At 46.4% G+C, this 17,356-nt stretch overlaps 1 protein-coding gene across 1 annotated transcript in view; it reads left to right on the forward strand.

Moving 5' to 3' along the window:
• Nucleotides 1-17,356, forward strand: part of BRPF3 (bromodomain and PHD finger containing 3) — a 67,159-nt gene that overhangs the window by 10,935 nt on the left and 38,868 nt on the right. Inside the window, exons 3-4 of the mRNA XM_082245613.1 lie at nt 12,849-13,005; nt 16,290-16,421. Coding sequence (XP_082101739.1) covers nt 12,849-13,005; nt 16,290-16,421 — 289 coding nt within the window. The remainder of the gene's footprint in view (nt 1-12,848; nt 13,006-16,289; nt 16,422-17,356) is intronic.

Below are 17,356 nucleotides of genomic sequence, written 5' to 3' on the forward strand. Positions count from 1 at the left end.
AACCAGAGGAGGGGGGTGAGAGGGGGTGGGAGAGAGAGAGAGGGAGAGGGGGGGATGAGGGAGGGAGAGATGGGGGAATGGGAGGATGATAGAGAGAGAGAGGGGGGTGAGAGAGGCAGCTCTAGCAACCAGTGGCCAATAGAGTCTCAGGTGGAGGGGGGGGGCAGCTTTTTTGCTGCCCCCCTGCAAAATGCTGCCCTAGGCCTGGGCCTTGTCGGCCTAGGCCAAAATACAGTACTGTCACAATCATACAATATAATGACCTTATCTATACTACTAGTACATTTGCCTAGGAAAAGCCAGTTTCTTCATCACCACTGTTTTGTACAATTGTTTTTTAAAAACAAACTTGTAATGGGAAAATATGTTGGCTATAACTGCTACCTTTTTAAAAAAAAAAAAATCCTAGTTTCGCAGTAGTCATCACTTGTTGCATACTTGTTTGGGGGCTTGGGATTGGTGCATCAGAATTGACAGCGAGGCAACTGATAATTTTTAGAAAGAGGTTGGCACCAGAAGCCTCAGTATTTCTCCTATGAAAGTTTCTACTTTAACCATTTGACCTCCGGAAGATTTACCCCCCCCCCTTTCATGACCAGGACATTTCTAGTGATACGGCACTGCGTTATTTTAACTGAAAATTGTGCTGTCATGCAACGCTGTACCCACATAAAATTTCTTTTTTTTTTCCCCCACAAATAGAGCTTTCTTTTGGTGGTATTTGATCACCTTTTGTGGTTTTATTTTTTGCGCTATAAACAAAAAAAGACTGACAATTTAAAAAAAAAAACAATGTTTTAATTTCTGCTATAAAACCTATCCAAAAAAAAATGTAAAAAATCAAATTTCTTCATAAATTTAGACCAGTATGTATTCTACTACATATTTTTGGTTAAAAAAAAAAAAAAAAAATCCCAATAAGCATTTGTTTGGCTTGCGCAAAAGTTATAGTGTCTACACACTGGTATATTTTTATTTATTTTTATCGTTATTATTATTAATTTGTTTTACTAGTAATGGTGGTGATCAGCGACTTATAGTAGGACTGCAATATTGTGGTGCAGGCTGGGAAGCGGTTAACATCAGGGCGATCAAAGGATTAACTGTGTTCCTTACCAGTTTTTTACTACACTGTGGGAGGTGCTTTTATTAAGGGAAGACATGGATGCTAGTCCCTGCTTTGCAGAGACACACACATAGGCAGACCTCCCTTCTGCCTCTGCTCGATGAACAACTGGTTTTGGTGGACATTGAGCTTGTGGTACCCACCGCTCAGCTCCCGCTGTGTGTGATCCGGCATAGAAGTGCTGCCATGTAGCAGTAAAACTGCTATAGGGTGGACCTTAAGCGGTTAAAGGCAAAGCTCACCTTTCTTTTTATTTTTATATTTTTTTTTTTTCTAAAATCCAGCTCCCCTATGTACCAATATACCATTAATGTATCTTGGTTGCAAAAAAATACAAGCTTTCTTTTGATTCTGAGAACAAAGCTTTATCTTAGTACTTGCTATAATTCTTAGAAAGCTTCAGAGACTCCATGGTATAGAGACAGCGGAACCAATAAGATACAGGAAGGAGTTTACCAGCTAACTTCATTAGCACACACCTTTCACTCATCAACTAGCTTTCTCTTTCATTCATTGAAGGACACAGCGTCTTCTATTCTCGACCTTAGGGTTATATCCCCACCTACAGCAGTAGGACACTAGGCTGAAAAAAGAAACTCGGCACCGCCTATGGGCAGTCCTGACTGATATAAACCCCTCTCTCGGTTCAAAAGGAATGTGCCGAGGTTCGCGGCCGGAACTAAGGAGCCTTTGGCCGATGCAGTGGATGCCCTGGTGACGTCTTGGAGTCGGTATCATCTCATATATGCATTCCCTCCTTCTACCCTGCCTGCTCTGAAGGATATATACTGAAGAAATTCCAGTCATTATGGTGGCTCCAGATTGGCCCCACTGCTCCTGGTATGCTGATGTCATGCGGTCGGTCGCGGATGCCCCCTGGTGCCTGCCGCTCAGGGCAGATCATCTGTTTTAAGAGCTGATCTTTCACCCTGCTTTACAGTCACTGGCTTTAATGGCTTGGGTATTGACAGCTTAGTTCTATAGGATAGGGGATTGTTTGAGTCTGTCCTCCCTACCATGCTGAAAGCACCAAAGTCTACTTCCCGGAAGATATACAATTGCACTTGGAAGGCTTATGTCTATCCTGTGGTGTGAGGCTGCTGGTGTTTATCTGCAATCCTTCATGGTGGTTAGGATATTGGCCTTTCTTCAGCGGGGCGTTGTGAAGAAGTTAGCCTTAAGTAACATCAAGGGCCAGCTTTTCTTCTCTGGCCATTTTTATTTTCAACGTCTCCTAGCTACACACTCTTTGACCCATACTTTCGTTCAAGGAGTTAGGCATGTGGCGCCTCCAGTGCACTTCTTTTTGCTGCCTTTTGGGTCTGAATCTGGTTCTCTCTGTTTTTCAACGACCTTCTTTTGAGAATATTCGTGAGATCCCCTTGCCTAAGTTATCCTAGAAGGTGGCCTTTTTAGTGGCTATCACTTCTGCTTGTTGAGTGCCGAAGTTTGCGGCCTTGTCCTGCAGGTCTCCTTATTTGGTTCACACGGACAAGGTGATTTACCATCTCTGCCCCTCCCTTTTTTTTTTTTTTTTTTTTTACTGAAGGTGGTCTCTGCTTTTTTTTTTTTTTTTGAATGTGGACATTTGTCCTATATTCCTCTTGTCCTCACCGGTTGCATCCTAAGGAATGCGCTCTGCACGCCCTAGATGTGGTTCGGCAACTCAAGTGTCTCTGTCCGCTAATGAGTCCTTTCAGAGGTCGATTCCCCTTTTGTGATCATGGACGGGCCTAAGAAGGGTTTGACGGCATCCTCTGCCACCATTTCTAGGTGAATTACACAGACTGTGGTTCATGTCTAAACCAACATGTGTCAGGTTCCCCCCTTTCCTATAACGGTGCACTCTACTTGGGTGCTTGGTGCTTCCTGAGCCTTCCGTCATCAGGCATCTGTGCCTCAAATCAGCAAGGCGACTACCTGGTCACCTGTGCTCACCTTTTTACTAATTTTTACACGGTGGATGTCCTGGTGTCTTTAGATGTATGTTTTGGCCTCAAAGTTTTGCAGGTAAATATATTTGAGGTTCTGTCCCCCCCTCCGGAGGGTTCTGGATGGGCTCTTGTGTTCCAGTTGAGCTCCTGTTGGCCTTTTTTTTTTTTTTTTTTTTTTTTTTTCCCACCCCTCACTTTTTGGGCACTGCTTTGGGATGTCCCTATGGTCGAGAATAGAAGACTCTGTGTACATCAATGATTGAAAGAGAAAACTGGATTTTCTTTTTTTGTTATTCACCGTAAAATCTCTCTGATTTTCATTGATGGACACAGCACCCACCCCTCTGTGATTTTTATTTTTTTCCTTTGACACTTGTAACTGGATTGCCTATGCAGAGAGGGGGTTTATATCAGCCAGGACTGCCCAGCGGTGTTGAGTTTCTTTTTTCAGCCTAGAGTCCTACTCCTGTAGGTGGCGATATAACCCTATGGTCGAGAATAGAAGAAACTGTGTCTGTCAAAAGAAAGGGATTTTATAGTGAGTAACAAAAAAATCCAGTTTCTCTTACGTCCTCCGACAGTCGCCGCCCCTTCCCAAGTCTTCACCAATGGGTATTGACCTTTGCTCCGTAGGAGTAGCTAGGCAACAAGAATTGTTAATACAAAAGCTTTTAGCATAGACACACCCCTAGGGGCTGTCCCCTCAGTCAATACCTCCCTGCACCAGCATTCCCAACTCAGTTTGATCTTGCCTAGCTTAGGAGTAGCTGGCTTTCCTGTGCTGGGGCTCAGTCTCAGCCTTCTACCCTTTATTTGATTTTATTTCAAGTATTTTTTTCTTTTCTTTACTAGCTGTTGTTTTGTCAGCTTTAGTTTAGGGATCTTCGGATGAAGAATCATCATGCGGAGCTGGGTCTCGGACTGGCCGCCCTGGATCCCAGGGCTGAGAGCCAGATGGATCCCCAGCCTGCCATCGAGCGTTCAGCTTAGGTTTGCCCTGGCACATTGAACGACCCATCCCTGTTCGCTGCAAGGATGCTGCCTGTGAGGTGGCTACCTCACTGGACGCCATGCTGCGGTCTATGGCTGCAGTCCACAAGCGTCCTGGCTGCGGCACTCCCTGTCTGCCTTGATAGCGGTTTGTCGCTGGAGACGGCTCCCCACGCCATCTGGTACGGTAAGCACCTTCTGTGTGGGGACCTTCTGTGTTGGTGTCAGTCTGTGGCTGTGTAGTACCCCCCATGTCTGTGTAAGTGCGGGCTCCCTTTCAGGTCCTTGTATGGCTGCACTGCCTGTGGGCTGCGAGGGGGGGGCCATCCTGCTCTGCTGTGAGTTGTGCTCTGGGTGCAGTTCTGGGTGCAGACATGTGTTGCTGCGGCGATCCGCCATTTTTCTTGCTTGCATGCTGTGACCGGCCCTGTCCCTGTACAGCGCCGTGTTTTGGCGCCATTCGCCGCCATTTTGGTGGGCCGTGCTCATCCGAGCACATGTCGGCGCCATTTTCCTGTAGCCTCATCCCTTAGCCGGGCGGCCATGTTTGCGGAGCCTCATAGGCTATATCAGTCAGCCAGCTATTGCATCACTTCCTCTTTCTCTGGGAACAGCGATCGGTGGAAGCAGCCTGTTGTGCTCTCTCCAGGTTTTTACCTTCTTTGTCCTGTCATTCCTTGCTCAGTGTTATCTACCTCTGCGGGGTCGGTGCATACAGTAGTGTACGGTGGGCTGCGCTCGCCGTGGTGTTAAAGGGCTAGTACCTTTTTTACTTTTCATTACTGGGGCATGGATTCTCAGGATAGCAAGTTTCCCCCCGCCCTGGTGGGGGACCAGGGGGCTGCTGCACCCCCCGAGGGGGGCGATCTGACCGCTGTGGTGGCTTCCTTAGTGTCTCAGGTGCAGATGCTGATGGCTGAACGATCCGCTAAAAGGGCCAGGGTGTCCTTTTCCTCTGATTCAGAGGGCGATGTGGCTGCTGTGGCTGGCGTACCCTTCTCGGGGTCCCGCTCATCTTTGGACCTTCTGGGGTCCGAGGTGGAGGGGGTTGATGTTTCTCCCCCTGGCTCGCCTGAAGAGCTTGCACTCATGAATGAGCTGATTGCTTCCATTAAGGATACCTTGCACCTAGAGGATGAGCCTACTCCTCCTGCTAGGGTGTCCTCCTTTGGAACGCAGAGGACGCGAAAATCAGCGCAGGTTTTTCCCTGTCCTGCTGAATTTCACCATACGGTTAATGAACAGTGGCGCAATTTAAAGAAGCCCTTTACTGTGCCTAATAAGATTAAACTGCTTTATCCGTTTGCGCCCTCCACCGACGAGCGTTGGTGTGTGGCGCCTCAGGTGGATCACGCGGTGGCCATTTTGAACAAGGCTACTGCGGTGCCTTCTGAGGATACCCCGGTTTTCCGGGACCCTACGGACAGGAGAATGGAGTCTCTTGCCCGTCATGCCTATATGGTTGCTGGTTCTATGCTGAAGCCTATTTTTGCTTCCATTATGGCGGCACAGGCTGTTGCGATTAGACGCACCTTGGTGGCTGATTCAGCTTCGCCTACCACGTTGGCTATGGTGGACCAGATCCATCAGGGTGTCATGTACTTCTGTGATGCGGACTTGAATTTAGCTCCCTTGGCTGCGCGCCTGTCCAGCGTGGCGATCCTGAACCGTCGTCTGATTTGGCTGAAAAATTGGTCGGTCGACCAATCTTCTCGCAAGACGCTGGTGGATTTTCCCTACGCGGGATCTCGCCTTTTTGGCGAGGCTTTGGATACTCTGATAAAAGGGGTTACGGGGGGCAAGAGTACTCTCCTACCCCAGTCTCACAAGCATAAGTCCTTCCGTGGTAAACGGAATTCCTCGTCTAGGCCCTCTCAGGGGTCCTTTCGTGCCTTTAGGTCGCAATCCAAGAGCAAGCCCTTCAAAGGCCAAGGCTCCCAGAAGAAGCCGTGGGCAATGAAGCAGAAGTCCGGCCAGTCTGGTTCAACTTCCCATACCACTTCCGCCTGAAGGGGCGCCCTCACCCATTTCTGGGGTGGGGGGACGTCTGCGCGAATTTCTCTCTCGGCCGGCGGGGAGATTTTTTCCCTCAAATCTTCAAATCTCCGGAGCGCTTGCAGGATCTGCACCGGGCGGTGCGGGACCTGCTGGCCCACGGGGTGGTTGTTCCGGTGCCTCATCGGGACAGATTTCAGGGGTTTTACTCCAATCTGTTCACTGTGCCCAGAAAGTAGGGCAAAGTGCGTCCAATTCTGGATTTGAAAGCTCTGAACTGCTTTGTGCGGGTTTGCAAGTTCCGCATGGAATCCCTGCGCTCAGTGGTGGCTTCCCTGAGTCCGGGGGAATTCATGGCCTCCATCGATCTGAAGGATGCGTACCTGCACATCCCCATTTTCGAGGGTCACCAGAGGTACCTTCGATTCGCCATTGCGGAGGATCACTAACAATTTGTGGCGTCACCTTTCGGTCTCGCTTCGGCTCCGCGGGTTTTTACCAAGGTGCTGGCGCCGGTTCTGGCCCTGTTGCGAGCACAGGGCATTGCTGTCTTGGGGTATCTGGACGATATCCTGATACGGTCAAACGCCAGTCAGAGCCTGGTGACCGACCTGTCCACCACGATGCGGACACTGCAGGATTTCGGTTGGACTATAAACATTCCGAAGTCGACTCTGTCCTTCGGTTCGTCTTCCCTACCTGGGAATGATTCTGGACTCTGTCCAAGCGAAGGTCTTCCTGCCGGAGGACAAGCTTCGGACTCTTCAGGACGAGGTCAGGTCCCTCAGGGACATCCGGCACTCGTCTCTCCGGACATGCATGAGATGTCTGGGTTTAATGGTCTCGGCTTTCGAGGCGATCCCTTTTGCCCAATTTCACATGCGGGGTCTCCAAGCGGAGATTCTTGCCGAGTGGGACGGGCGGCCGCAATCCCTGGATCTGCGGATCTCGTTGAGCCACACCACCAGAAGGGATCTTCTGTGGTGGCTCCAGTCCCCGGCGGTGTCGGGGGGGCAAGTCTTTTCGTCCATTGTTGTGGACAGTGATCACCACGGATGCCAGCCTGTCGGGCTGGGGTGGTGTTCTGGGCGTTTTGTCCGCCCAGGGAACTTGGTCGGAGGAGGAGTCCTCCCTTCCGATCAACATTCTGAATTGAGGGCGATAAAGCTTTGCCTTTTGCGATGGACCGACCGGCTTCGGGGCCGTCCGGTTCGGATTCAGACGGACAATGCCACCACGGTGGCCTATGTCAACCTATGTCATCAAGGGGGCACCAGGAGTGCCCGGGCGGCTAGGGAAGTGGCCGACATTCTGTCTTGGGCCTAGACGCACGTCCCGGCGATAACGGCAGTTCACATACCGGGGGTGGAGAACTGGCAGGCGGACTATCTGAGTCGCCAGACCCTGGACCAGGGGGAATGGTCCCTTCACCCGGATGTCTTCCAGATGTTGTGCGCGAAGTGGGGTTCTCCAGATGTAGACCAGTTCGCGTCTCGTCTAAACAACAAGGTGGAAAGGTTCGTGGCAAGGACGCACGATCCTCGGGCGGATGCCTCGGACGCGTTAGTGGCGCCATGGCATCAGTATCGTCTGATGTATGCTTTTCCACCGATTCAACTACTGTCCAGGCTGCTTCGCAGATTGGCCTCGGAACCGCACACGGTGATTCTGGTGGCACCGGACTGGCCTCGCCGGTCTTGGTACGCAGACCTCGTAAATCTGGCAGTCGACGCTCCGTGGCGCCTGCCGCTTCGGGAAGACCTTCTGTCTCAAGGGCCGATATTCCATCCTGCTTTACAGTCGCTGACTTTAACGGCCTGGCTGTTGAAAGCCAGGTCCTGAAGGATAGGGGTCTCTCCCCTGAGGTCATTCCCACTTTGATCAAGGCTAGAAAAGCCTCTTCGGGAAAAATTTACTACCGTACTTGGAAAGCGTACTTTGCCTGGTGTGAGTCCAGGGGGTATTCTTCTCGCTCATACTCGGTGTCGAGAGTGTTGGCTTTCCTCCAAACTGGAGTGGACCAGCGTTTGGCGTTGGCCACAATTAAGGGTCAGATTTCTGCGCTGGCCGTTCTCCTTCAACGCCCTGTGGCGTCTAATTAATTGGTTAGCACCTTTGTTCAGGGGGTGCGACATTTGGCCCCTCCTAGGAGGGAACCTTTGCCTCCATGGGACTTGAACTTGGTTCTGTCCGTGTTACAACAGGCTCCCTTTGAAAAGATCAGGGAGATCTCGTTGTCTCTGTTGTCCAAAAAGGTTGCTTTTTTGGTGGCGATCACTTCGGCTCGCAGGGTGTCGGAGCTGGCGGCTTTGTCCTGCAGCTCTCCTTCCCTGGTGATTCACAAGGATAAGGTGGTCTTGCGACCTAACCCATCTTTTCTTCCGAAAAGGATCTCGGAGTTTCACCTTAATGAAGACATTGTCTTGCCTTCGCTCTGCGCGAAGCCTAAGCATCCGAAGGAGGTTGCCTTCCATTCCTTGGATGTTTTCCGGGCGATCAGGGTTTACCTGTCGTCCACTAAATCTTTTCGCAAGTCGGATTCCCTCTTCCTTCCTGAGGGACCTCGGAAGGGCATGGCGGCGTCGGCTGCGACCATCGCCAAAATGGATCAGACAGATCATTGAGCAAGCCTATGCCTTGAAGGGGAAGGTTCCACCTTTCCCTGTGAAAGCGCACTCTACCAGATCCTTGAGTACGTCTTGGGCTTACCGTCATCAGGCTTCTGTGGCCCAGGTGTGTAAGGCGGCGACTTGGTCGTCCGTTCACACCTTCTCAAAATTCTATAAGGTGGATGTTCAGGCATCGGCCGATGCCTCCTTTGGCCGTAAAGTTCTCAGTGCGGCAGTTTCTTAGGGGCCCTTGTTTTTCTGGGCCCTTGGTTATTGGGGTGTTTTACCCCTGGGTTACTTGTCTTTCCTGGGTTGTTGCTCCTGTTGAGCACGTGTTCCTGTTGCCCAGTTGGTTCTCTTACTGTGGTAAGGTTCCTTTTTCTGATGTGGGTACTGCGTTGCCTTTTCCATGGTTGCGTCCCCCACCCCTCATGTCTACACTGCTTTGGGACGTCCCATTGGTGAAGACTTGGGAAGGGGCGGCGACTGTCGGAGGACGTAAGAGAAAACTGAATTTTTGTAAAATCTTTCCGTAAAATTCCTTTCTCTGAGTCCTCCGACAGTCGCCGCCCCCCGCCCCTCTTTTGGGGTTTTTGTGTACTCTTACTGCTATGCTACCAAACTGAGTTGGGAATGCTGGTGCAGGGAGGTATTGACTGAGGGGACAGCCCCTAGGGGTGTGTCTATGCTAAAAGCTTTTGTATTAACAATTCTTGTTGCCTAGCTACTCCTACGGAGCAAAGGTCAATACCCATTGGTGAAGACTTGGGAAGGGGCGGCGACTGTCGGAGGACTCAGAGAAAGGAATTTTATGGTAAGATTTTACAAAAATTCCGTTTTTTCACAGCACCCATGGCATTTTTCCACGTGCGCATTTGTCGGGCTTCCCCAGAGTCCCTTCAGACTGGCTCAGCCGCATGCTAAACTCCCTGTGGCCGCATGTAGCCCACGGGATACACCTGACGTAGTGCAAGAGCCTGCCTGATTGGATACAGAGTGATTGGATAGATGGCGTGTCCTATTTATTTAGGTTTAGTATATCTAAAGGAGATTGAACAATCAGATTGTATAGTGTATGGCCACATTTATACACCTAAAATTACCTAGTTGTCTTTTCAGTGTCATTAATTGTCAACGACACACCAAACACAGAAGCAAGCACATATTGAGCCATATGAAAAAACAGGTGACAAATGCAGTAAAAAAAACGTGCACAAATGTCCAATGAGCTACTTTTGTCATGTGTATGTAACACAGCCTATTGAAATCAACGGGCTGCCCTTTGTGTGTTACTGGAAAAACGAGCCAAAACCAGGCACTCCCGCTACTTTAGGTGTAAATGGGGCCTGAAAGTGAAATTTGTGTGTTTACACAACGAACAATGAGGCTCCATTCAAATCTGTTTCCAAACGCATGGCAAACTGCACAGAAAATGTGCTCTTTGCCATGCGTTTCAGAAACGTTGCAAATGTGTATCGTGCTTGTATTGTCTTTACATGTTGAAGGGACCTTAAGTGTGGGTAAAGCACCATACTCCGCTCCAAAAAAAGTTCTGGCTATTCTCTAGGGTGATTGTTGCGCGCAGGGCAGCCCTATCAAGTGAATGGGCTGTCCTATGCATGATGAGTGAAAATGCTCCAACACAAATGCATGCTAGAATGTTAGGTTTTTTTTTTTTGCTACGCAGAGATGTGAATGAGGCCTGAGGATAACTAAGTGTCTGTCCACTCCCTCCTTTGTACTTGTATAAAGATGGCCATACACTATGCAATCTGATTGTACAATTGCCTCTAGATTTACCAGTACTGTGATATAGGAGGACACCCCTGAACAATCCATTCAATTTGTATCAAATCAGACAGGCCCTACAGGTACTACATAGCCGATGGGAGATCTAATGGAGAATGTACAATCAGATTGTGTAGCAAGTGGGTTGAAGGTGGTATTGTATTGAGGGAAGTGTGGTCCAGAGTGGGGAACACAAGAAAGTGAAGGCTGCTGGGAGATGACTTAACAGGAAGTGAAAGCTGAAGAAGTGAAGGAATCCGAAAATCCTTTTAAAAACCCAAATAAACTGACAGATTTTAAACCCCCTGTGGATAAGGTAAGAGAAAAGCACATTGGGATGGCTGGGACAGAAATGGCATTGGAAAACTCTTCTATTTATTATGAAAAGTGGAATTCTGCCATAAAAGGTGAAAATATCCTTTAAAGCGAAACTACATACCATCTGAGCAGCACAAACCAAAAAAAAACAATTTAATTCATTTTTAATATTCAAAGCAAACTCCCCAATCCATCCATATCCCCATGCTTCATTTTGTGGAGAAATTACTTTGAAAAACATCCCCTAATATTTCTGGCTGTGGCCATCCTAAGTGAGGTTCATGTAGCATTTACTTCCTGGGATCCATCTGACCTTAACTCAGGCATGCAGGCAGGTGAGTGTGCTTATCTGAGAAAACCCCTCTTCCCCTCCTGAAGGCTCCTGGGTTGACAGTCTGGAAAGTGACTGAAGAAATATAAACAAAAAAATGAAAATAAGTAAAAATAATATAGTTTCTTATCTGTTTACTAATGCTAGCAGCATAGGGATTAAGTCCCCATTCAAACTAGCGTGACTTGTCAGGCGACTTGGAGCCTGACAAGTCGCGGTGGGTCGCCCGCCATTGATTAGCACAGGACCCATTCTAATAGGAGCGACACAAGTCGCTCCGACTTAGAAAAAGGGTCCTGTACTACTTCGGGGCGACCTGCATTGACTTCAATGATATGAAGTCCGTGCATGTCGCGCCGAGGCCTCACAGTTCGCTCCAGCAAGTAGCGTCGCCCCTGTCTGAACGGGGTCTAAAACTAGCCAATGTTGATTGAAAGAGTGAAGTTCAGCTTCAAGCTATGCTTTCATTTTTCATAATTACATGATGTCTTGGCACAACGGCATACTGCTGATAGTTCTAACTATTCTCCATCTCCAAAAACTGAGATGTAGGTTATCATTTATGTAGAGAACAGGAAATAGCAGTATGTGTGCTGCATGTTGCATCTGGAAAAAGATTGTGGTGAATTCTGGAAGTGTGGACAAAGACAGTCAGATGTATCACCACCAATCGCTTTCATTGAGACATCTGCCTGTGTGTGTCCAGTTTTAGAACTTCTGGGAGATTTAACCTGTCTCCTTTTGGGGTGTGAGGAATTGTGAATTAGATATTGAACTCCAAGGCTGGCCATATATTCATTATACGTTTTTTGTAGTTTTTGTTTAGATTTACTAAAACTATGTACAGTAAACCCCACGCTCCATCGCGGTTCAGTTTTTGCAGTCCCGGTATATCGCGTTTTTTTTTTTCTAATGTTATTTTACTATATAAATCATTAAAAATGAAATATGTTTGTGTTTTCCATAGCTTTTGCTATGTCTCTCAGTATCTTTTATGTGTTTAAATGAGTTTCTATTGTTTTAAAAGTGTGTTTAAAGACCTTAAAATGCTTCTACACGTACAGTGACAGTAAAAAAAGCATGCCTACAATGCATTTTAATAGGGTTTTTCTATTTCGCGGATTTTCACTTTTCGCGGCTGGGTCCGGAACGTAACCCCCGCAATGGAGGGGGGTTTACTGTAATATGAAACACTTTCAATTTTTGTATACAATGAGGCAGAACCTTGCACTGCCTAGTTGAAGGTAAATCTAAAGGAAATTGAACAAGAAAATTGATTAATGTATTTTAAATTAGCACAAGGGCCATTATTTACAGACAATGAGGAGTATCCCTTGTGCTGCTGGCTAGTTGAAATCATTACACCCCCCCCCCCCCCAAATATTGCATTACAAATCCTTCCGGACTGCTTCAAAAATGCAGGACAGATTGAAGGGGCAAATGTCTGTGTGCATAAGCCCTAAAGCTCTAACACAGGAATATGAATGGACATTGCTGGATGCTGAGAGGACAAACCTTGTCACCCTGGTTTCAATGGGTCTCTATGTTGGACCCAGCTGGTCTACTCTTGTTGATGCCTTTCAAAGACTGAAGTGCCTTGGATACTCATAGGAGTATCCAGCAGAGAGCCGAAGATCAGAATGGGCCTGTGTTAAAAAACTGTAAAACTGGGATGTGGCAAGTGGATTTTGTGACATGAGCATCCCTAGTGTTCATGAGAATAAGCACTTACAGTACAATGTTTGTTACCCTTTCAGGTTAATTAAGATCTCTAGTGGAGTCTGTTTGCAAAAAAAGACCCAGTTCATGCGTCATCTACACAGTTACTGGCTACTCAAACGTCAGTCTAGGAATGGTGTTCCTCTTATTCGAAGACTTCATTCTCATGTACAGTCTCAAAGAAGTGCAGACCAGGTGAGAATAGAAAGAAATGTAATAAAGGTCCACAATCATTTGTAATAATCTGTGTAAAATTGAGATATGATTTCATGATTTCTAAAACGTAGTTATTGATTATTTTCTTAACCAAGTGGCTGTTCATAAGGAGATGGACTTCTGCACACAGGAAATTATGGCTTTTTAATCTTGGATCTGATTAAATGTCTTGCGAAGTGATGATTCAGTAAATAATAATAAATTAGCCTACTAAAAATATTGACCGTCATTATATTGGTTGTCCTATTTCTGTCGGGTAAACATGACCAACATGAAAAACCTAACTATTGTCAAAGCAAGCAAAAATTGCAAAAACACACATTTTTAAGAGCCCATTCACACTGCCGCGACTTGTCAGGCGACTTTTCAGCCTGACAAGTCGCGGTCCATTGAGTAGTACAGGACCCGTTCTAATAGGAGCGACACAAGTCGCTCCGACTTAGAAAAAGGGTCCTGTACTACTTTGGGGCGACCTCAGAGCGACTTGCATAGACTTCAATTTTGTGAAGTCCCTGCAAGTCGCGGTGCACGCGACTTCACAGGTCGCCCCCCGAAGTCGTGTCGCCTCAGTGTGAACCGGCTCTAAATGTATTGCAAGAGTTTGGTTGAATTAATTTTCTTAATTAAAAAAAAAAACAACCCTTACATCTAGGATACGATACAGTATACATGACTTGAAAGTGATACATTTAAACTCTAAGCAGATAAAGAAAAACACAATTAAATGTAGTTGTGCAAATGTATTTTTACGTGCCAGATGCATAGGTACTGTACATTAGGCACTGTTATAAGCAGCCAGAGGCTGTCTGAAAAAGTGAGTACAGGCTGCACCAAACATCTGACAGTTTTTCCACCTGGCGTTTATAACATTTTTCTATCAAAGGATGTTGGGGAAGGGGTGGGCTTGATTTACTAAAACTTTAGACTGCAAAATTTGGTGCAGCTGTGCATGTTGGCCAACCCACTTTTAACTTCAATTTATGCAATTAAGCTTTGAAAAAAACTGAAAGCTGATTGGTTTCTATGCAGAGCTGCACCAGATTTTGCACACTCCTGTTTTAGTAAATCAATCTCAGTGTCTCACTAGCTTATAGGCAGTGACAATCCGGGGTCTAAACTGTGAAAGATGGAACCCGGTAAAAGAGCACCACAGGGGTGTGGTTATCTCTGTCAAGTTGCTGATATTGTTGGTAGTAAAGATCTGGCTTGCCATTTACCATCAGTGTAAAGTGACCTATGCTTTTGTTGTATGCAAGGTCAACAACTTCTAGTAAAGCTGGCCCTAGATGGATCTTTATTTGTTTTTTGATGAAAAAAATTTAACCGATTCCCCCCTATTTACACATTTGAGCCATGTTATTGTAGTCTGAAAGGGAGAGTCCTCCACTGTCAGAATACATCGATCAGTGCTGCAGGCGCTAATCGAATGAAACATTTACGGCATGCTTATTCAAGGGAAGCTAATTATTAGATTGACTTGTCTCTAGAGGGAACAGCCATAGATGAATTGAAATTCGGCCAGTACTTATCTGGAGTTTGATCCATCTATGGCCAGTTTAGGTAATCCAGTGTGTTCAGTTGTGGTGAAGGAATATGTGGGGTTATCTAATCCAGGGGACAGTGCTACATTTACAGCGTGGCATATAATAATGAATATACATGTACATAAATATGACTTTGTATCAGCCTCTGTCTCTGTTTTATGTTGGTGTGATGACATTAAACACGCAGAGTTGATGACTTATCACTGCACCTCTATTGTCCAGTTGGCAGGCTGTAGGCAAGAAGGGGACATCACAATATTCCTTAAAGAGGAACTCTAGTCTACCCCCAAAAAATTAAGTCTCCAGTTACAAATACTAACGTATTTGTTACAAAAAAGTATGTGTCTAGGGATCTAGTGCTGTCCTCACCCGAGCCTGTTCTTAAATCCGCTTCTGGGCATTGGTATCTTAACAAATAGAAACCCGCAGCGAAACCTTGCAGGTTCACAGCTGGATTCCCACTGTGCATGTACGAGTAGCACTGTGAATTTTCACGCAGTCTTCTGGGACCTGTGATATGTCCCAGAAGGAAGGCTACGGAATAAGGAGGGGGCCAAACTCCCGAACTGTCAAAACCGGGTACCTACTTCCTGCCCCCAAAAAGTGCCAATTGTTAGGGGAAGGGGGGATGCGAGCAAGTGGAACTTCTCCTCCTCCTTTTAGGAAAAGTTCAGCTTTACCTTTTAAATGAGGAAATCATGTCACCATCTTGGTTGTGATATCTAGAAGAGAAGTATGACTAACAAGTGATTGGATCAAATTAGAAATCTTTTAGTAGATAAGACAATTCAGCCTACATTTTCATTGTTGGTGTGTTGTTCAGCTTTACATGTGGTTACATGTGGTGGCTGCATTCGTTTTTTGTTTACAAATTTTTCTATTTTCACCTGGTAATCATTGGAATAACCCACTTCATGTACCTGAGTGACTACGCTCACTCAGTCTTTTATTTTTATGGAGGAAGCCATGGTTGCCACCCAGGCTCAGCTTTAAACATTTCTGCAGTTGTTCATCTCCCTTTACAGGGGAATAGTAGAGATTAGCTGTTTAAGTAAGGAATATAAGATTGGTTTATGCTTCCAGTTAAAAATTCCAGAAGTGACAAGGACACCAACTCTGGCAAGATCAACATGTATTTTCTGTTTTTGATAAATATGTTCTTAGCCTTAAGAAATTAAATTAGGGCAGCCACTGCATCTTAAGCCTAGTACACACTGAAAAGCACAGGAGAGGAGCTGCTGTACTAACAATATGATGTTAGTACAGTGATCTCCCCTGCTGAGCTATTGTCTTCTGACGGGGATGTCTACCCCCCCCCCCCCCCCCCACCCATTAGAACACGCCAGTGGATAGCTGAGCCGCTGATCGGGTGCCGATCAGCAGACCTTTTTCAGTCAACAAATGTCGGCCGGTTTCTCTTGAACCGACTGATGCTGCCCGATATTCTGCCCTTGTGTATGGCCCTTAAGGAATGATAAACTGCAATATATTACATTGTTGTTCTTGGATTAGACTTTTAGGTTATCTGCTAGTTATCCTGTAAAGTGACATTATCAAAGGGAAGTTGATTATGTACCTGCTTTCATTCATATATACTTTGTGGACCTTTTTTATATTGAACAGCTTGCATGTTTTTGATTTCCTATTCACAAATATTGGGATGTTGGGTGAGAATTATAATGACATAATTTGTTACTCCTATTGCCTGTTGATTTGTAGAAGGAAAGAAATGGACAGACATCATCTGTTAAGGATGCATTGAAATACTGGCAGAAATTACGACATGATCTTGAGAGAGCCAGACTGCTGACTGAACTTATTCGAAAGAGGGAGAAACTAAAGAGAGAACAGGTAAATGAGACTGCTGACTGAATTTAGTATGAAAATGCTTAGAGATATGCTGCATTGTTTACAGATATAACCGTGGGTACACTTTTCATGGTAGAATTACTTTTACTTTTGCTGTCTGAATACTTTTGTTAAACCTGCCCTGCACAGTTTATTTGCTTTTTAGGCCTATAAGCGATTAATCCTGCATCTTGATTATGCCTTTTGAGGTGCAATTATGAGATATACCTTCATTCAATAAAGCAGAGTTCCAGCCTGTACAAAAAAATGAAAAGTCAGCAGTTTCAAATACTTTAGTTGTTGACTTTGAATTTAAGGACATTTACCTGTCAAGGGATCCTGTGATGTCGGCACCCCAAGCCGATTTGTCCATTGGCTTTATGTGCAGGCCCCGGCATTGCAAGTAAGGGAAACTGGCAGTGAAGCCTCCAGCCGGTTTTCTGCTGCACAAGCACAAGCTTTTTCTGAATGGTCAAGTCGTCTTCTGAGACACACACGGGTCCCAGAAGGCAGTGGGGGGGGGAAGAAGGAGGGGCCAGAAATTACGGAGATTTTACCAGGAAGTGGTAGTGGGTACCTGTCAAAAGCAGGTACCCGCCTCCTCCCCCCCAAAAAATGCCAAATGTGGCAGTGGAGGGGGGGGGGGGGTAGGGTGCGAACAAGCGAAGCAAACATTTGCAGGGTTGATCATGGGAATTCCATGGGAGATTCCAGACAAATCTTTCCAGAAGGAGGAGGCGACAAAGTAATCTCCAAGCAAAAAATTGGGGGAGCAAACCCTGAACATTAAAAAAGAATAGCGCACACATGCAAAAGAAATGACTATCAAATATGGAGACAATCCATAAATAAAAATGGGGATTTAGTCCCACCATATGGCCATATCGTGCTCAAGCCCACCACTGCGTCAAAGTACCCCATTCTCAGTGGGTCCTACA

The sequence above is a fragment of the Pelophylax lessonae genome, assembly GCF_965119305.1.
Source record: "Pelophylax lessonae genome assembly, chromosome: 2".
In the NCBI taxonomy this organism is placed as follows: domain Eukaryota; kingdom Metazoa; phylum Chordata; class Amphibia; order Anura; family Ranidae; genus Pelophylax; species Pelophylax lessonae.